The following is a 21,448-nucleotide window of genomic DNA, read 5'->3' as shown; positions in this document are numbered from 1 at the left end:
TTTGTAACCCATAATGGATTCGAAACGCGCGGCTCCTGAAACTGGCGATGGTCCAGACCCGAAGCGTGTGGACACCACCGAAGATCAAGACAAGTTAGAGGAGCATGGCAGTCCAGTCTCCTTGGAGGCCACACATTTCGCCCCCTACACAGGCAACGGATTCACTGCATCCCTGGAGTCCTTAATGTTCCAGCCGACGCTGGCCGGCAGTCAGCTCATATCGTGGTGTCGCAACTTTGAGAACGACCTCGAACTGGAGAAGAGCGCCATTGGCGAAAAGAAACGTAAGTAATCTGCCGTCTAGTTGACATTCCCGTTAAATCTGTATCCCCAGCAGAGTCTTCCCCGGGAAAGACTTCGCGCCGCGAGCAGGCCAAGTCTCGCCGCGAAGACACCATGAAGGCTCTGGCCGTGGAGCGCGAGCTGACCATCAAACCGGGCCAGAATACCGCCTCCGTGGTGCTCATTGTCCGCTTCCCTGACCCAGAGATCACCGTTTCCATGCTGACCGACGTGTCCAAAGAGATTCGAGATGTTGTCATGCCGTACAGCGTGGCTCCGCGCTACTGCCTGGTGTACCTCAAAAGCGGCGCCAATGTCGAGGCAACCATTGCCGACATAAACAAGGTACGTTTCGGTACCGGGTTCCTACAGGCGGAGCACAAACACTTTTCGGACGAGGAGCAGGCCGACTTTATTGATCCGTGCTCGCTGTATGTGAGCAACATACCGTTCAACATGACCACATCGGCCATCAAGGCCTGCTTCGTCCACGCTCTCAGGGTGGACATCGGAGTGCTGAAGCGCGAGAAGCGCGCCCGCTACGCCTTTGTGCGTTACGCTTCTCCCGAGGCTGCCATAACTGCTTTCAGGGATCTGGTTAGCTGTCCCCTGAATGGCCGTACTCTCACAGTCCGCTTCCGGCGGCTCCGGAAGCGCTCTGGCATGCCCATCGTCCAGTGCACCAGCTCCATCGTCACAATGACCCAGCCAAGTAGTGGTGCCGGCGGCGATGATGATAATGTCGACTGTAAAGTTATCTCTCCTCCACCCGTGGAGTCCATTACCATAAGCGACAGCGACAATTGCTCCGATTCCAGTAACGACGACAAGGAACACAAGAGCAAGACTAGCGAACAGGAGGAGATACAGAAGCTCAAGCGCCAAATGGCCCACTACGGGGCCATCCTGAAGAGCTTTCAGAACAGACAGAACTTTTTGGGAGGTACGTATGATGATGATATGTGTGCTGTAGTGCCATACATAATCCCTTAATCCTTCCAGATACTTTATCATCAGCTCTCGTGCCCAAGCCGGAGCCGTGCCCGATTCCATCAGCCTATATACCTGTGCTAGGATCACACGCCGTACACGTAATGCGGGATATTAAAACCGAGCGTGAATATTTGGGCATCCCCGACGAGGCCGGTCCCGAGCCCAATCCGGCTGTCAAGCCGACCACGCAAACCCCCCCAGAAAACATCACAGAAAAAGAGGATCAGCAGAAAATTAAAAGTATATTCGTTACCTAGAAATAATCTTCAAACTAAACCCCTTCCTCGTATCTTACTCAGAACCGCATTGTTTTGGCTGGCTGTTTTCAGGTTTCACCAGACGAGGCCAGAGTGCCAAGGAGACGGCTGACAAGACAAAGGCTTCAAAGGCTTCGCCAAACAAGGACGACCGACTTGAGGAGCTGTATGCTCAGCTGGAAGCCGATTCTGATCCATAAGTTGCATGCGAACGCCTAGCAAATTAATCGTTTGTAGACGACTCCAAAAATAAAAATTTAGTTTCGGTCATTATTAAGATTTACGATTTGTTTATTTTTTGTTATTTTCGTTTCTTGTTTTGTTCAGTTTCTCTCGTTTCAGCGTACATATATGGTATACAAAATAAAATTACACATAATAATACGTAAGTTAAATAATATTTCGGTTTTAAATATTAAACCCGAACAAATATCGCTTAAGGGACTGGCTTAAATATCACTTATATAATAATCATATGTACTCGATGATGATTTTTATATTAGTTTATGGTCAAGTCGAGTCACGCATCGTTTTGTAAAACTAAAACATTTACAGTGCCTGCCGAATCGGTACACACGGCACTCGTGCACACATTAACAATTAGACCTAAACTAAAGTACGTTCTCTCAGTAGGTTTAATCGCTCAGTAATTGATTTTAGCTTGTTTGGTCTCCTCCTTCGATTCATTGCATATGGCTCGTTAAATTTAATATCGCAATTTGTCATTACCAAAAACAGTTGACTACATAAAGAATTTCTGCTATGACACGACTCCTGATGCCGACTGGCTGTCGTTTTGTCGCTAGAATGCGGAATGTTATAAACTATTTTATTATAGTTAGGGCTGATTTTTGTATTTACACAACAACAAAAAGTATTTGATAAGGCACCTGATTCACATGCTGATAGCTCAATTTACAATTGATATTCTGTTTGATTTCTTTCCCGTTTCAATTTGGATTTCCTCTCATCGTATTCGATATTATGTATGACGTTACGCATTTGAATTTCAAGCTATTTCTCGGTGCCCAACATGCGGTAAAATTTTAGAAACTTTACTCGAGTTGTTTTTATTTTGTTTTTTGTTCCTACTGCTGACAAAATGCACTGCCTACGGGGATGGTCGCTAGGATCTGTGTGGCTCTTTTAGCTAACGATGAACTTGGACACGAGGCACATCAGGATGGTGGTGATCACAGTGCTAACGGCGGAGTTGCTCGTCAGTTGGTTCAGCGACATGGCTCCATTTCCGGTTCGTTCGGCCGTTTCCGGCTCGAAGGGTTCGTCATTGGATTGATGATCGCCAACGGCTATTTGGGGATAGAGTGATGTCAAAATTTCAAGTTAGTTTTACGCTTAGTTATGTAAGTTTTAGGGGATATCTGTGCAGAATAGTCGTACATCTAAGCTATATAAGATATTTATCAACTGGAATAAGTGTTTTTTTGTGGGAGAATTGAAAGTTTTAAAGTAAATAATCAAAAATTAACTTAAATAACTTAAGGGGGGAGAATCAAATAAAAATAATTGTTAACATACTCTTCACTCTGTGAGTTCGTTCGTTCATTTCTTTCTATTTGGCTTGGTTTGGCGTTTCGGCAGGCGGCGCAGTTCGTGGGCGTGGCATGTTTATATAGTATGTTTCGATTGGTTTGTTTGATGATGGCTTTATATATTCAGACAGAGATCACTCAAGCGGGCGATGGATATACACACAACTGGGCATAGCTTAAAGCTGGCAATTTAACAACTGGACACACAGGCTACACAACACACGAGCACAGGGACGATCGAGATCCTCTCCCGATTCTAAAAGAATCTGTTCGTTAGGCCCCACATCCAGCCGGGCAGGATACCCTGATTATTGGGATTGGGCACTTGCGGAGCTGTATACCGAGTGTGTGTGTGTGTGCGCACAAATAAGAGTATATTTTTTGTTGTTTCAAAGAAAAACAAAAGTAAAGAATGACGTAAATAAAACGGTACAGAGTCAATATTGCTGATTGGAAAGGAGTAGGAAGAGGGATAATGTGCGCAAACAATTACTAAGATGTGGCAGCCAGGCGATCAGCTGGATGATAATACAGTTACACAGCGTGGGCGCAGGAAGAATGCAAAGCAGCATGGCGGCGACTACAACTACACACACACAAAGAGTACAAAGTACAACAGGAAAGAGGGAGAGGAAGAAAGGAGAAAATGGCGCAGACGGAGAGAATTCAGATGGCGGCAGATTCGCTTTGTATTTTTTCAGCTTGTATGTTTGTGTGTGCGTGTTGTTATGGAGTTTGTGTTCGTTATGCGGTCGTTTGTGGTTCTTGCTGTTGTTGTTTCTGGATGTGTGCTCTGATTAATTGTTCTTGTTTTTATATCCGCGTCTCTTAAAGCCTGCAAGAAATATACATACATATGTACATACATACGTACAGACAGACACAGATGACAATGACGAATACATTTCGAATTGTTCTTTTCGGCTTTTTGCTTTTTTTTTCTTGAATGCAAATTTAACGGTTATGAGCCAGGCACGTGCATGCGATTGTTAAGCGAGTGTCGTACAAATCACCGATTGTGGGTCATAACGGTATGTGATGTACGTAAATATTACTGCGTTTATGCGGTGTTCAGTTCATGTAATCCTCTGTTATTTTCATTGAGTGTATTTATGAATTCATGAACTATGTACATCGCATAAACTTGGTAATAACTTGTCCGCTTTTTTTGCTTCCCCCATGCAGGTGTAAATCTTTTGTTTGCTCTAGATTAGTTCATGCAATTAACGTGGGGATTTCAGAAGTGTAAGTGTCACTTTTACGTGGTAGGTGTGAGTGGGTGTGGGGGTGAGGTGTGGGTGTTTTTTGTTTTCATTTTTTTTTGGGTGGCTCATCCAGCCATTTAGCCATGGGGAATTTTGTGCCGAGGCGGTGCCAAAACAAGGAAAGAACGGTTACGAATGGTGACTTTCCAGCACTCTAGCGAGTTTTGGAAAATGCCACCAACTACATACAGGGTAAAGAGTTTAGTTCAGGGGTACGGAGGCGTAGTGGAAAACCAAATATTAATAATACCATAACTAGATAAATACTTAGTGCTGTAGAACTACATTTAAATTTAGACCATAAAGGGAGTGGAGGGTGGTGTTCTTAAATTCGGGACTTGTGGTGTTTAACAAATAGTATTGTAAAAGTGTTTTTGTTTCAGATTAGCGGGTTAGTGACGACTCGTTGCAGATGCTATATAGAGTCTTGGCTGAATCTACGGATTAGTCGGTTAGATTTGGTGCACATGCTAGGATTGTGACTTAAGGGCTAAGAAAATGGTATTTGGTGGCGTTGATCTGGGAACCACAGTTAGTGAGACCGACTGACCAGTAGTTTTCATTGCTGTTGTTGTAGTTGCTGCAGAGATAATTTATGTCTTATTTTGGGCTATTAAACTGTAAGCAAGGTATTAAATTATATTTGTTTGTTGTTTCTTAGGCTTATATCTTTTTTCATTTTTTTTTTACATGGTATGCTAAATTGAGTAGGTTAGTTTGCTAGAGTTTATACCGTATAGCCTTAGGCATAAGATATAGACAGTGTTAGTTGGGTTAATAGGAAAAAATACACATATATTAGTAAGTGGAAATTTGGCAATAATATGTTAGCTGTTAGTTTTAAGAGTTTTATAAAATTAATAATACAGTTAGTTAGTTTTAAGCTGTTAATATATAAAATAAATTAGAATATATATAAAGTAAATTGTTAGAGTGTTGTTGTTTGTATATTGTAGTTCTCAGCTTGAGAACACTGAAACAAAACTAGAGTAAAACACCACAAAATCAAAAGTACAGAGAAAATAATAAATGTACAAAATATATATGTATATGTAAATACAAAATATAGATTTCTATATAGACTGAGCAAAAGACAATTGGACATACACAGTAATTAGTTTTGTTCAATAAGAATCATAAATGTATTTCTTCCATAGGCAACAAAGACAAACACATTCGACTTGAGTAATAGAATTTCACTACATAGACATTAACTTAATTAAACATACCATATAGATAGGATTCTATAAACGTAATCGTCGTACTTTAATCACTTTACGACTTTTAACTTCTTTTCTCGCTAAGTAACAACTCATACAAGACTTTTATGAGATCTTTTTGACTTTACAGAGTTTGGGATTTTCAATTCGATTTCCTCGATTTCGATCTCTAACGCGAGATATCGATCTCGATTCCAGCAGATCGATTCGGGTTTCAGACAAAACTACCGTCGCGTCGGTCCCACTCACCTGCGTCAAAGTCACCATTACCATCGTCGGCGTGCGGGATTTGGGAGTGCTGTTCGAACTCGGAGTCCGAACCCTCGACGATATTACCTGTGGACGAGGGCGTGTTCTTGCAGCCGAACCACCAGTGGGCGGTGGGTCTGGGGAAGGGGGGCGTGGCCGTGTCCACCTGGGGGAAAATTAAATTATTCATAGGATCTAATTGAAATGATATTCAAGCGTCGCTACTTACCGAAAATCGGGCATCGTGGAAGCGATAGTACTTGTCGCCCTTGAAGAAGTACGTGTAACCATTGGTATACTTGAGCGCAGCATCCAGGTTGTTGGGCACACCCTCCCAGTTGGAGATGGGCTTGGGATAGCTGGCCTTAACTGGCGGCCTCTTGGCCGGGTCGAAGCGCCAGAACTTGCTGCCCTTGAAGAAGTAGATCTTGCCATTGCCCCCCCAAACCATAGCCGCATCCAGGTGATCGGGAATGCCGGTGAATCCCTCGCTGATCTCCTTCGGATAGACACCGTCCATCTGGCGACCCTGATAGCGCCAGTACTGGGTTCCCTTGAAGAAGTACGTCTTGCCGTTCTTGTACGTAAACGCAGCATCGATATTGCTGGGCAATCCTGGCCAGCCCTTGGAGATGAGCTGCGGATAACCTTCCTCCACCGAATCCGTGGTCAGCTTGTAGTACTTGTCGCCCTTGAAGGCGTACGTTTCGCCCTGCGCCGAGTTGAAGAGCGTATCCACCTTGGAGTCCTTGCAGATAGAGTCATCCAGAGGCACCTTCGGGGGCGAGAAAGATGGTCGCTGTGTGGTGGGCGGGTAGAAGTTGGTGGGCCTCAGCTGGTTCGTCTTCCTGCCATACAGCGACTGGATTGCCGCCTTGTCGTCTTCGTCCAATTTAAAGACGGGCTCAAAGCCGCGATAGAAGGGAGCCATCAACGCCGAGCTTTGATCTGAGTGGGAGAGTCCCAGGGAGTGACCGAATTCGTGGGCGGCCACCTGGAAGAGATTAGTGCCTCGGGGCGAGCCAATTGTCCACAGTTCAGCGTCATCAAAGTGAGCATCTCCGCCAAAGACCGGGAAGAAGGCGTGGGCAAGAGTGCCACCCTGGCCATCGAAAGCATCGCCATCACCATGCTCGCTCTCCACGAACCTGGGAATACAAAGACAAACCATAAGCTTCCATCATTGAAAATTGTACTAGCAAGCAACTCACTTGATCTCGATGTGCACGGGTCCTGAGGTCTTCCTGGTGAAGGTCAGATCGGTATCCTCGGACCACACGGCAAAGGCGCGTCCAATCTCAGCGTCCACATCCACGCGCTTCAGCCGCTTTGGGTACTTGGAGATCTTGTAGGTGAGGTTCTTCACGCGCCACCGACTGCCCTGGAGGGCATACCTCTTGGACCGACCTTCGCCGGCGCCTACGCGATCCCTCACACCGCAGCGGGGCAGGGACATCAGCTTCATGGTCTCGGCGTCCAGCTCGCCGGTGATGTTCAGACCCGCAAAGTTCTGGAACTCCTCGATGGCGCTCACCCAGGTCTGCTGGTCATGCAGCCCGCTGCTGGCCGGATTGCGGGCTGAGGCGGGCAGATAGCCGAACTGGGACAGGTAGATCTGGGGACGAAAGGAAGGAAAGCCGAGATTGAGTGACTGCAGGAAGGAAAGGGTACTGGGACTGCGACCCAGGCAAAGATCAATGGGCTGCGCTTGTCCGGCCACCCGTTGTTGTTTTGCCAACTTGATTTATGACCATCAGATTAGATGGCAGCGGCATGTCCTGGCTCCTCACGCTGTCGCATTTCTATCTGACTTGCATAATTTATGACTGCTGCCACACTGGCTTATAATTTATATAGAGAAGCATACAACAGAGGCACCATGGCGTATACTTGATATGTATATGCTTGTATGGAAAGAGCAACGTGACTTGTTGGGAGGTGTGAAAACTCTTAATCGATCTCCGGCGAGCATCGAACGCATTAAGGAAGCGTTTCGATTGCTAATTGTAAATTGTAACATTGAGAAACCGAATGAAAATATACAGTTTGCCCATCAGGGAAGTGCACTCCGGCGGAGAACAATGCGAGGTTATCGTAACAGTTATACTCTAAGCGCACTAACTATTTAGAATTTAATTCGAATTAGAATCTGTTGTCTGGCCAATTACAACGGCAAATCGTCTTACAGCCTATACTTTATGCGCTTAAACTGGCAACAGAGAGTGGAGAGAACACTCAGTTTATTTTCGATTTGGCATGTGGATCAGGTTTGCATGCCGTTTATGTGTCGCACATTCTTAATGACGCCGCCTCACATACACTTACTATATACATATATACTATATAACGCGTTGTATAATGATTTGCCGAATCTTGCATAATGCCAGCTGACTGTTAATTTTATGGGGTTCTTTCCGCCTCCGAGGAAGTAAACATTTCGCTGTCCCGCTCAATTTGTATTCATGCGAGATGTCTACCCGCCAGTGGCTCTGTGATCTTTTTTTCTGGGTGGTGGGAAAGGGGCTGTTGTTAGCGATCAGCTGGTACAAGGAACTTGGTAACATGGCCCATCGAAAGGTAAACGAACTGCAGACAAAGCGGTGCTCGAGTGGCAAGCATCTGTCGCTCATATCTCGAGATTTCCACTTGAGTGTAAGCTTCTGATTCGGAATTTTGACTGGCACTCGAGTTGACTCATCCATCGGAGGCGACCTTAGGAATGCCTTTTGGTGCAATTAACATAATTACGAGTGCATTGCAGCAAACACCTCTCCCTGCGGCGGGCACGCTCGTCTTGATTGCCCAGAGAAAAATCGCTGCAAAAGGCGGTGTGTTGTTGTTACGCCAATTCTGGGGAATTGTGCTGTAATGCAGCGCCTTTGTCATAGAGCAAACAAGCTGGGTACCGACTGAATAACCGAGGGCAATCGAATGCATTGTTCGAGGCCTCAAACACGGGCTCTTTCGGTTATCTCCAGCCCGATATCGATAAGATACCTGCTGCCTTCGGCAGCAAACAAAAGACTACTCAACGCGGCCATAATTGAGTCATTTCTCCGCACCTGACGCATTTGTTCGGCGGCTTTCAATTTGGAATTTAATGCGTCACAAAAAGCAAACGGAAGTCGGTGCTAAAACGGAAATGTTTGGCCATTAGATTAAGGTGTCTCTCATTTTGTTTTTTGTTGTTTTTTTTTTTTTTGGGAGTCATCAAGTTGCTTGGTCAGGTGAATGCATCCGCATGCATCGATTGAGATAAACATTTGCATGTCATTACAGATTCTCGATTCTCGAGGGGATGCTCCATGGTCGGGCAAATCATTTGAAATTACCCGGACTCCTCCTCGCTACCAAAAGGGGGTGAGGTGAGGGCCAGTGCATTCATTGGGTCACGTTTCAGAGGGCGTTGAAATTGCACTTCAATTTATTATTGGACATTGACACAAATTTGTTAGTGCGGTTCGGACAACAAAAAGCAGAATGTCAACAGAGAATGTACAGGTGCAGTCGTTAGTTTACTGTATTACCATAAATACACTGAACAACATTTTTTACAATTATTTGTCATCTGAATTTTATCAATTTATGATTAAACTAAGGTTATTTCTTCAACAAAACAGATTGTTAAAAGATCTTAAAGACCCTCTACTAATATTATCCTTTTAAGAAACCCTTCTCAAACATAAATATCTCTCCGTGTACCTTACTATCTACCAGTTTGTGTGGGAAAATATCTAGTCCGTTAGCGCTTGGCTGACCTGCTTGCCTGGTTTACTTGTCCAAAGGAGTTGAACTTGCAGGAAATGGTCCGCAGGGCTTTTCCAACCCAAAGGGTGGGCTTGTGCAGGTGTGTTTGTGAGCTCTGAAAAGTGTGCTACACATTCGCAGGTTGCAACCTTCAAATATTTAACACAATTTGCACAGGTGCACAGGTGAAAAGTTTGCCAGTTGCCCAGCTTGATTTGATTTCGAGAGGGGAAATGGCGGTGCAAATATTAAGGGAAATTGCTGCTCCTTCTGCTCTCCGAAAGTCATTGAACTTTCCTTAACCCAACCAATGTTTTCTCTCCATTTAAATTGAAGGCGTACTCCGCCTCGTTTATTTCCGGTCGAGAAACAAGAACAGGACATGCATAAATTATAAACAAGTATCGTTTTGTGTACACTTTTCGTATATACAGACATTCGCCGACAAACGTGCCCGGTTGAAATTGATGGGAAAATTATTGCCCAGCGGAAAACTCTTGGCTTCCACGTCCGTGCTTCGTTCGGCGTTTTCCTTATTCCGTATTGCTTATTCCGTATTTCGGGGGTGCGTGGTTAGTTTACGCTCGGAATGTGGGTCAGCCAGGTCGTTGACTTTCCACCGCCGCCGCGGGCGAGGGCTTTCCCTGCATTTCCCCCCGTGCGCTTTTCCCCCCCTCGATTTTTGTGCAAACAAACCTAGACCTAGTTGCACAAATATTTGCGTGGCACGTGCATAAAGGAAAGTGTCGGCGACAATTAAAGGCAAATAGCGTAGGAGGCTTTTCATTCTGCCCCGCTGGCGATTTTCCCATCAAAATTGCGCCTGCATTTCGAGTTTTCCAATCCCGCTGGCCATTAAGCAAACAGGCTTAACTTGTTTAAATGTTTTTATAACCCGGCGATTACATCATTATCGAAGCGCAGGCACCTCATTTGGCGGCACTTCTTATAAACTGGGTTTCTATACCATTCGGGATTGAGATTGAGATTGGGATGAAAAATAAAAAGGAAAACAGACAACTCAAAACCAAAACCAAAGCCGAAATGCAGCAGACAGAGACTGAAACTGGGCCAACTGCTGTGTCTTAAATGCAGCTTAAAAGTTGTATAACGATTTCAATTCAATTCAGGACCCCAGTGAGCGAGAGAAAGAAATGCTTTTAATTGCACAGAATTTCGGTTGGGTATCTGCATCCCGAAATTGGGTTATAAAGCGAGTTTATTTTGCTTTTAAAAGCTTCTGCACAGAGTGCAGCTTACTAATTAAAATGGCTTCTAAAAAAGACTTTAAACTTTAAAGAAACTTCTATTCATTCTATTCTTCTGCCAGTAAATTCCTTGACATTTACTTCGAAGGGTCTGCTTAGCATAGGAAACTCCCACAAAATATTTGACATTTTCCACCCCAGAGAGGTGTGTCTGTCCCTGTCTCTTTGCCACTTTTTTGTTTTAGTTTCCAACAAGTGCAAGTGGCTAATTCACATGGCGATAAATAAGCGTCAAGATGCTAAGATAACCGGACAATAAAAAGCGCTATTCATGCAAAGACTCTAGCACAAAAAAAAGGATTTTATTGCTGCTGCCATTCCAATGCCTTTTTTGGGCCAGTTGTTTATGGCGAGACGCGTTAAATGCTAAGCCATTCCATATACATAGATGACCTTAGGGAGTCCTAAAAAAGGAAAAGGAAAGCTATCAATTGTTTGCCAAAGTGGCAAGGCTGCCGTTGCAGCCGCGTTTGGTTATCCTTTTGTTTGTGCATTTTGTTGGCACCTCCCGAAGGTCGCACGCAACTAATTCATAGGCGAATCCATCAAAAAACTGGCAAAAAGCAAACAAATTCCGACGGCTATTGATTAGTTAAGTTGGCCAAGGAAGAGGGTAAGCTTTTCTCTCGAGTTTTTCCACAATACTAGGGCTATAATTAACCCGGAGAAACTATTCTTTGGAGTTTTTCCTCCAGCTTTCTGGGCTTTTTTTTTGCGTGCTCGATGACGAATGCCCGAATGCCTCTGAGCTCATTTCAATTTCATTCATGGGTGCGAGTAATTAACCTCTTGACAGCGCCATTATGTGCGGGTAGAGCTACTTTTAGATGACTCACTCTCAGACACAGTAGTCTCGTCTACTGGTTCCTGCTTAGTTTTGTTAAATCCAGATCGAATCGGTGGGGATTATTAAACGATTGCAATTTGATCGGGGAGAGATTTACCAGAGATTTATAGAGAGATTTAGCGCATCACGACTTCCTCGAATCATCGGCGGTGGTCTGCACGATTTGCATTCTCTCGTTGGGAGATTTATGGGGAAAGAGTTCTGAATCCGGGGAGAACAAAGAGCCTGGCATTGGAGGCAAACACGTCGCCGGTCGTCTGTCGCCGCTGCCGCCGCCTTAGCTGCTTTTGGCCAGCGACAACGAGCCAAGTTATTGGCGACGCGACCAACATACCAATTAGCCGGGCAGTCGAGCTATTACGTAAAACATAAATAAATAAAACCTAAATAAAAGCCAAAGCAATGTTAAGCACGCGCTTATGCGTGCGGAGTCCCAGAATTGACTTCGAATCGAGTGGATATATCACCTGCTACATATCGCCCGATCGGGAGAGGTGATCGCAAATGGCCAATCAGGAAGTTCTAGGTTCTCTGTAAATTGTAAATGGCTTTGCTTTGGCCGTAAAGTGACTTCCCCGATTAATTTATGCAAGTTTGTGGCTAAACAAAAACGTGATTAGCTTCAGGTAGAATACACCTCTAGGCGCAAACGTGCTGCAGCTCCCTCAATTGTTGTATAAAATTTGTAAATGGTAATTGCATTGGGCTAAACAGCGATCATGACAAGCAATTAACGAGAGATTAATATTTATAAATTGTGAGAGTGGAAAACAAGTTACTCAGAGGGAGCAGAGTTAATTTATGTGGCTATTATTATCACAATATTTTTTGGTGGCTCTATAAATTTTATTTGTTAAAGAATACTTAATGCATTTGCTAGATAAAGTTAAGGTGTCTCCTGCTGGGCTTTTCCATTATATTGAGCATTTTAAAGTCAGGTGATGGATGGTTTTAACTGGGCTTAAATAAATTATAAGGCTGTTGTTGAACTTTCACAGGTTTTGCCAACTTTTACTGCGCTTTATGCTTCGCTAAACCTTATTTTATATGAGAGGAAACTTAATAAACTCTACTAGGTGTTGGTTTAATAATAAAAAGATTTAATGACTTTCAAATTTGTTTAATGGCAAAGCTTATCAGTGTTTAATGAAGTTATAAAGCCTGAAGATAAGAGTCTAAAAAGTCATCTAAGAACTTTGATATTTCCACAAAGCTGTGGATTTCTGAATCATACGTCAAGAAAATTGAATTTCTACTTATATAATTATTACTAATTAAAAAAATATATATAGTTAATTTACAAAGCTTATCAGTGATTTTATTTAAATGGCTTTTCCCCCCTCCGTTTCGAAATATAGTGAGTGCATTCGAATCGATTCGTTGGCATGTCAATGGCGTGCGAGTTTTCCTTGTGGAAAGCCACGTTTTCCGCTGACCAATGTCACGAGCGATAGCGATAACGATAACTGGATAGTCAGACGATAGACTGCAATTAGCCGGCATGCACTTTTCGGAGCCATCCGACTAAGGCTAAGGCCAAAGCCTCTGAGCCGGGCCAAAACCTAATGGGTGTGCCAGTGTGTGTGGAATACAAAAAATTTCCGTTGACATGCAATGCGCGTGAGCCTGTTGCATACAAAATATCCACCGATATACACTGCTCAGTTTAGTTTTAAATTAAATATAATTTGCGAATGCAACCAACTCGGTGAGCTGAGCGCCTGGCACGTTTGTCATGCAAATCGGAAGTAAAACTGCAGACTGGCTACTATATGGAATATATACTATATATATAGAGAGAGAGAGAGATAGAAAGAGGGAGAGGCAGAGACAAAGCGGCTATCTCATGCCGTTAACTGTCACCTCAAGTGCAACAAACCCGCCCCTCCCCCCGCTTATCAATCATTCGGACTCCGATTATGATTCATCTCCATTCCGATTTCTTTCCTGGTCACTGTTATTGTGCTAAGGCACTTGGAGAAAAATTCCAGAGAATTTGTATACAATTTTTATAGAAAAGTTGTATTATTAAAACTTCTTAAGTCATTCAAAGATTTATCTGAACTTATTGCAAGTTATTTTTAAAGAGATTGTCATTACTAATTTGTTTTTTATATGAGTCTAAGCTTGCAACTCTATTCTATTTATTTCTATTTGTTGATTGCCAGCTTTAATTTCTGTGAAATGCATGGTAAAAAGTCATTAAAACTTTTTATTTCAAATATAAAATGCAAAAAGCAATGTCATGGCAATATTAATTATAGATAAATCGAAGAGAATGTACATTAAAGTAATTAAATAACTCTTTTTGTAATATATAATTCTTGTTTGTTATATTTGTATTATATAAATAAGAAGAGTTGCTTGAAATAACTTTACACTCCAGAATTTTCCTCTGTTTACGATTTGCAATTCTTATTATTATTAATTTTTCATTATTTTCCGATTGCATGCTTTACATTTTTGTGTTGTGCCTGGGAACGAGAGGCATTACAAGCTTTTATATAAATTATAGATGAATCGAAAACGTTGCTTTAATTTTACAATTTACTGGGAATCACTTAACTGTTTTTTTACTACCTTTAATTTAATAACTTAATTATGTACTCACCTCGGCCTGTGTGGTGGTGGAGACGGGGGCCGCTTGTGCCGCTGCCAGAATGGAGAGCAGGGTGCCTACGACTATGAACACTGAACTTTGGCAGTTTGTCATTTTGTTGCTGTTGTTGCTTTTGCTGTTGCTGTGATTGCTTCTGTTGTGGATGGTAGTTCCCTTAGTAATTGTCATGTAGTTCCACTTGCTCTGTGGCACTTTGAACTTTATATCACTGCAAAGGCAAAGGTGGAAAGAAGGTCAATTAATATTTCATAAAGCCGGGGCGGAGTAATAAAGCAGCCAGCAGGAACAGGCCACTGTCCAGAATAGAACGTAGCACCGAGAACGGACCAGGCCAAGTACAAGTGCAAAAGGGCGAACGGAAATCGTGCCCAACTTCCACTCTTGCCGCTCTTTCCCGACCAACAGGTTGAATGTGGCACACATTTTCTGTGGCAGGTGGAACGGCAAACGGAAGTGGCCAAGATTCGCGGCCTGTGGTGGGGTCAGGGGATATCGGTTGTAATCCAAGTCGTAGTAAAAAATAGTACAACTCGAGTACGTCCACTTAGCAGGCCTCCTTACACCTCTTACACTCTTACGTACACTTGGAAAGAATGGAGAAACCCCCTTGAGGATACTCTCTAAATATGCGAGACCCCCCGCAAACGTGCTCTAAGAATATATACAGCCCCTGCCCTAAGGAGTCTAAGTATACCCTAATAACTTTAAATCTAATATACAACCAACTATATCAGACCGGGCAAAACAACACTCTTTTTATGGCTGAGAAAAGTACAACGAACTGGCTACAGGCTGCTTTCTCCTCGCATCTTGTGAAGCCATTAAGTCCTCGGCCTAAGAATATCTCCTTATCGGTGGACAAATATTTGCAGAGTTTGCTTCCATATCTTGCTAATCCCCGAGAGCATTTCAAATTCGCTGAGAGCTCTCCTCGCGGCAGCCCCAGCTGTCCTGCAGCTGATATTTTGATCGGCGTATCAAGTCATGTGGTCGTCTGTGGTCTGGCCAGCTCGGACGTCATAAACGGCTTTAGTGCTTTAGCTTTAGACTCCAATTAGAATTTAATTTTAGACTGTGCGCCGGTAAATACCAAGTCAGCAATAACCGTAAAGGATTTGTCCGGGGCCTCTGTGTGTATATTCTGATATTTGATTTACTAAAAATAGCCAGCAGTTAGTTTTCCTTAGTTGATGTTGTTGTTGATTTGTCTGTGGCATGGGTGTTGACCTAGGGCACAAGACAACTGTCAGAATAGTCTTAGTAAACTTTCAGGTTTATGAAGATGTTTATCCCGACTATATCTTGCACCTATGCTGATAGATCTGTTATCCCCAGGGCCCAAATGTGACATCAGCAGAAAAAACGAGTGCGATAAGTCATATCAAGTATACGCCAAGTGGCAGGCACTCGCTTCTGCAAATATATAATATATATATATGCATGGTATAGGCCGACCGTGTGGTTGTTACTGACTAATCGCCGGGGGATTTCGGGGCCGCTTTATGTCCGGCAATTAGCTGCTAGAATCCAGACAAATGAACATGCAAATATGTATATAATGAATATACGCACAGGCCATCACCATCACCATCACCATCGCCCGGGCGTTATCTGATTACAATAATTTCTGCTAAGCAAATACCATAAACAATTTCCATTTTCTCTTTTTTCGTTGTTGTTGTACTGTTTTGGGCAAATGGTTGGGTTCGTCTGGGTTGAAGGTCGGCGGGCTGACAGTTTAAGGTTAGCGCCGTGTGGTTAACACCACGTTGACGGGTTGAGGGTTCCAGTGGGGCCGCTGGCTGCTCTGTCCTGGAATCCGAACTGTGGGTTGTCATAACAATGGACGCATTTCGCTGTCCTGTGTTAGATCAATAAAAGCGAGTTTCGCCAGCCTTTTCTGAGTGGAGTGCTTGGGTCGATGGCGAAATTGCATTCAACGCGAAAGTTTTCTTTGGCTTTGCCCTAATACTTTAATCGGAGCGGTTACGTATACGACATGTAGAACACGTCTCTGGGTGTGTGGTCGATTGACCCGATTTAGGTCATAAATGAGGGCTCCTACTGAGGCTGATAAGCTCTCTGTCTTTTGGCCAACTTCCAACCGGTTTAAGTTCTCTGAAATCTTAATTTTCGGGGAATGTGAATCGAATTTCTGCGAAGAGCTGAAAGTGAGTCACACAAGACTAAAGAGATGCTAATTATAATAAATTTGGATTCCAACCAGTTTGGCCATATAGAAAAATACCCCCAAAGTTGCTTAACAACACAGAAATTCCAATTGCTATAGCCTTTTGGCATTGTTCACCTTATCAGTTGACTTTCCCACAACGCAAGTGTTTTATGCCCCGTGAGCGATAAGATATGGTAGGAATCGGGAGACTTATGCTTTGGAAATAAATACTACAAGTATATATGAAAATCCCAATAAATATTTTGGGGTATGAGTCTCTGCACTAAAACCCATTATAGGCACAGAGTCCAAGTGTTTGTCTAGAACTTGACCTTAGTGATATGACCAACTTTTCGAAATTAGGCGCATTTCGAAATGTATTTCCAACCGATTTCGATTCAAGTTCATTTCCAAAGTGGAGTGCATTTCGGGTAGGGGGACCAAATGCTTGGAATTAGGCCTGATTAATGGGTTCGGTTGCCCTGCTTGACCTTCCAATTGAGTGAGCGAGTGGGATGTCCGCCGACTTAGCTGCAGTTTCGGATCAATGAACTATGCGTGCCCCTCCTGCCTTTGTTGCAACACTTACAAATTAATTAATTAGCCGTTGCTGTCGTCGTCGTCGTCGTCGTTGTTGTTTATATTCCGCTGTGGATGTGTCGTCGCTTATTATTTATTGGGCTATCCTTTTGTCTCTCAGTGTCTTTATGTCTGGACGAGAAACTGCACTAATTGCTCGCTGGCACTTCCATCTTAACGCGCGCTTCCGCGTTTTTTAAAAACAAAAACTCAAAACTGAACGCGGTTCACTTTTTGATTTGATTTGATCTTCTCCCTCTTCGATTATTTCTTATATATATTATTTATAATTTAATCGTTGTCGGTTTATTTGGGGGGTTTATTATTGGTAAATAATATATTTTGGCTTTTGGCTGACTCGAACTTCGTTTCTGTTTCTCGCCGCTAGACACATCCGCCCTGGACAACGCGCAAATTTCAACTGATCTTCGGCGATCGCTGGAAAGCCGACGACGACTTCTCTGCCATCGGCAGCAGCGATGCCAGCGGCGGCAGCGAAGCCAGCTGAGGCAGCGATCACTGAAGCTTTTCGCCAAATGGAAGAAGAAAGGGGAAAAGCTCTCGGGCGGCCTTAACAGCCGCCAGCGTTGATGCCGATGCCGGGGAGGCGGCCGAAACCTGTTGCCAATAATCGAAGTTGTCCCTTCCCCGGGCCTCGCTTCCTCTCCTTTCACCTCTTTGCTCTTTGGCGGGCGCGGGGGGCGTATGAGTAATGCGGTTTCTTGGAATCATCCAAATGTGTCATGAGTCGCGCGCGGGTCCAGCCAGCAGAGGCAGAGCCGCGGCAGAGCAGCAGCTACAGATACAAATTCGGTGGCTATTGACAGTTTATCTTGAAGTTTAGCATATTCCTCCCGCTTTTTAACAGCTTTTGTCTCTCGAATTTCCGCCTCACACAAAATATATCGCTGTTTATATATATATTTATGAATGAATCTTGCGGTATGGGTTTCCCGCGGCCAATCGGTTTCTCAATGAACGTATGAGTAATGCGTAAACAAATAAGCCAATAAATGAGGGCCTTTTATACCTTGTGTAAAAACTAAGGGGCACACCTCCTAAGGAGATCGTTTCGTGTCAAGTAATTTTATTAGTCTTCGTTTTTTGCTTAATAGTTTTTGGAATTATGCAAATGAAGTGCGAAAAATGGAAAGTCATAATTTAAAATGATTAAAAAGGGGAATAGAATTTGGGAATTGATTTTTATTAACCGTTTAAGAGTTAACTTGAAAAGTTATTATTATTGCTCTTTTGTAATATGTTTTGTTCAAGTCTAAGTGATCCCCTAATCATTATTATTTCATATATTTTCTTCTTAGGGCTTATCTTTTCTCTATTCCAGAGCACGTACTGGCTCTTAAATATTTCTATAAATAATTTATAATTATATATATTTCTCTATTTCGTAGTCTGTAATGTTGTAACAGCTTGAAGGCAATATATATTAATAAAATGACACCCTTGAATTTTTATGTTGAAAATTATTAAAGAAATTTGTTTAATCATTAATTAATTTCTAAAATAGTTTAAAAACAATATAGTAAATATTAAAAAACCCCATTTATGAAATGGGAATTTCATTTTACGATTTCTCCCACACATAACCCATAAAAATCAATGGCAATACCCAGATCTCAACCAGATTTCAAGCGGGAATCTGTGCTAATAAGCTATTCATCTTTGACTCTATCTCCTTCTGGGAATCAATGATATATCTTAATGTGCGGCTGTTCCATTCCATTAACGTCAATTGAGTGCAATTTGGAGCTGAGTCAGCCTGCAGTGGCTGTGCTTGTGGCCACGTGAAGTAAATTGCCACCTCGCCGAGCAAACAGATCTAGTAATCGCCTGCAAAAACAATTGTTTACAAACACGGGTTGAAGATTCAGCTAAAATGCGAATAGCTAAATCCAAAGTGTCCAGATAATGGCAACAAGAGAGACGTTTTCCCTTAACGACAACAATTTCTGAGACTCTGACAGAACAAAGCGGAGGCTGTGGTATAAAAGTCAAAGCCATTTATTCATGGACCAAGTGCAGCTGGTCCCCTCTCCTGGATATATATACTTACATATGTATGTATATATATATAGTCTTCTTCTGTTATGGCAATGGAAGACAAGTCGACTTGTCGTCGTGGTCGCCCCGCTGTGATCTGCGATGCAGTTGGAACAATGAAATATTTATGAGCTTCTTCTGCCTTTAATGACAACTATTTATGGTATTTTTAGACCATTTTTCGCCCGCTGAAACCATCACCAAGTAAGTGGAAAGTTTGTTGGCTTTTGCCGACCGAAGGGGAGTGAACCCAAAACTCAAAAACAAGCAATTTTGCATTGACTTTTGCCTTTGAACTGCGGCGATCCAAGCAGAACCTATATATATATATGTAATTGACATACAGATGGGGCACTAGATAATGCTAATTGTATATGAATATAGTATGGCCGGCAGCCAGTATATCATTTGTACTGGCTGACTTTGAGTGCGAAAAACTGAATAACTATTTTTCAAAAACTCAATCACGTCACGGTCGGGCTTTGATAGTCGTTTGGCAAAGCCAATATATATATGAAGTATCTGTCTAGTGGGATCTATAATTATATGTATTCATGTTCTACAAAGCGGCTCTACGTGATGATTGTTTAGGCAATGTCAGAGTCCCCACAAAAGATGTTTTAAACGGTCCCCAAAGATGACTCACTTACCATCCAGATAATGTAAAATTTCGTAATGGAATTTGCATGAACCAATTTGTGTTATAATAATAATCAGGGCAGTTGGGTTACCCGTGTGTATTCCTCCAGCAAATATTGCACAAAATCGTCTCTGTTTTATTTAAGTTCTTTGCCGTTTTGCTTTCAAACTTTATCAGGCATTATCTTTCGGCCGATTGCAGCGATTAGATCTTAGTTCTTAGATAAGAGCCCTGCGAACCCAGACACTATCACTCATAGGGGCTTCTCACTCACGGTCACTTGATTCACTCGATTCACTTGATTCACTAGATTTCTCATTCTCTGAGTATAACCGAAAGATTCTTTGAGGGAATATCCATGTTTAGATTATTGGCATTTCTACTACAATTCAGTTAAGAATAATGAATAATGCCGCAGAGAGCTGCGATAGCGACCGATTCCCAGCAGGTTCCGAATACGACTCGTCTCGGGCTTTTTGCTTTCTGGTTTTCTGTTTTTTCTGCCTTTCGCGTCGTCGTCTTTGTGCCACCCACCTCCCTGCCCACCTACCTAGCTGTAAGTGTGTGTGTGGGTCTAATGGTAGCTGCTTTACGAGTCACGCGAACATCCATAAAAACACATGCTCAAACACACACACACCCACTGTGATAGTCCTCGTTTTTGGTGGTTGAAAGTATAAAGCCACCCCTCCGCCTCCTCCCTTACGTCCTTTGCATGTGATTACAAAGCAACAGGAGCTAAAGCTCGGGGACTCACCTCAGGCTAGCGCTGTTAGCCGGCTGTTGGTTAGCCCAGTTAGTGAGCTAGCAGTTAGTACGACGACTGTTAGATGATTCACCCGAGGGCGCAGCTTTCTCTCACTCTCAACGGAAAGCTCTAGGCGACTAATTTGCGGCTACCACTTATTCCGATTGCTTTTAATTTTTGTATTTTTTAAATTAGGATCTGCCTTGCTGCAGCAAGCTGCCGTAACTGCAAGTTCGTTGTGCGTTTTTTGCGCTAGACTGAGACTTCAAGCTCTCAACTTAGATTCTTTTATATGGCCGGGCCGCAAGGCGATCCCCCGTTTCGTTATGTTCCGATCGGATTCGCACTGCTCCGTTCCGATTGGAGGCGACAGTCATCACAGCAACGTCCTTCCCTGTCATCACCCCCCCTTTCGAGTGTTTGCGGTGCTGGGATCTTCCTCGTTTAGTTCGCATAACGGGAGACTTACGCATCGGAGATCGGGTTCATCGGTTCACAATGTGTTCTATAATAAATTGAGTCAGTTGAGGCTGGGAAAAGTGGTGTCGATATCTCCATTTAGACTTACATTTCCGAAAGAAGTTTATAAGATTTTTAAGGGGAGACTTAGGCATCGGGTATGAATGTTAACTTAATAAATAATTAAGTGAATCACTGGAGCTAATGATATATATATCTAAATTTTTCCCAAAGCTATACTTAAAAGGTCAATAAGTTTACAACGTGAACTTGAAGATAAAGAAAGTAATTCACATTAAATGTACTCAATGTAATATTTACGCATGGTGTTTCTGCAATCCGTACTGAACTCTTAATTTTATGAGTCACCCCAAGTGACAGTCCCTTCGATCGGGAAACCTATATCTCCAATTCAAGCCATATCTTTGACTGAAGTCCAAGAGTCCAGTTGAATCATTTGAAATGCATGCCGTCCTCTGGCGCGCGATTC

General features: G+C 43.0%; 2 protein-coding genes across 9 annotated transcripts; one reads left to right on the top strand and one right to left on the bottom strand.

Annotated features, from left to right (window-relative positions):
• Positions 1-13: 13 nt before the first annotated feature.
• On the top strand, positions 14-1,815 carry Pof (Painting of fourth). 3 transcript variants are annotated; one of them, XM_017169087.3, is made up of 4 exons: positions 14-284; positions 338-1,225; positions 1,285-1,515; positions 1,575-1,815. In XM_017169087.3, exons 1-4 carry the CDS (start codon positions 14-16, stop codon positions 1,730-1,732), a joined length of 1,548 nt encoding a protein of 515 aa, XP_017024576.1. In that variant the 3' UTR covers positions 1,733-1,815. The 3 variants fall into 3 exon arrangements, with proteins under 3 accessions (XP_017024576.1, XP_017024577.1, XP_017024575.1); XM_017169088.3 differs by having other exon boundaries at positions 335-1,225; positions 1,605-1,815; XM_017169086.3 differs by having other exon boundaries at positions 335-1,225.
• Positions 1,800-20,728, bottom strand: Mmp1 (Matrix metalloproteinase 1). 6 transcript variants are annotated; one of them, XR_005991138.2, is made up of 7 exons: positions 19,762-20,207; positions 14,293-14,509; positions 7,031-7,434; positions 6,049-6,967; positions 5,907-5,985; positions 3,072-3,418; positions 2,702-2,842 (listed from the first exon to the last, which is right to left on the bottom strand). XR_005991138.2 is itself a non-coding variant. In XM_017169082.3 (6 exons), the coding sequence occupies exons 2-6, from the start codon at positions 14,467-14,469 to the stop codon at positions 2,679-2,681; spliced, it is 1,830 nt and encodes a 609-aa protein (XP_017024571.1). In that variant the 5' UTR covers positions 14,470-14,509; positions 20,509-20,728; the 3' UTR covers positions 1,800-2,678. The 6 variants fall into 6 exon arrangements, 5 of the variants coding, with proteins under 5 accessions (XP_017024571.1, XP_017024567.1, XP_017024572.1 ...); XM_017169082.3 differs by lacking the exons at positions 3,072-3,418; positions 19,762-20,207 and adding an exon at positions 20,509-20,728 and having other exon boundaries at positions 1,800-2,842; positions 5,820-5,985; XM_017169078.3 differs by lacking the exon at positions 3,072-3,418 and having other exon boundaries at positions 1,800-2,842; positions 5,820-5,985.
• Positions 20,729-21,448: the final 720 nt, after the last annotated feature.

The sequence above is a fragment of the Drosophila kikkawai genome, chromosome 2R, assembly GCF_030179895.1.
Source record: "Drosophila kikkawai strain 14028-0561.14 chromosome 2R, DkikHiC1v2, whole genome shotgun sequence".
Taxonomy (NCBI): Eukaryota; Metazoa; Arthropoda; class Insecta; order Diptera; family Drosophilidae; genus Drosophila; species Drosophila kikkawai.
This window is presented reverse-complemented; position numbering and strand designations above follow the sequence as displayed.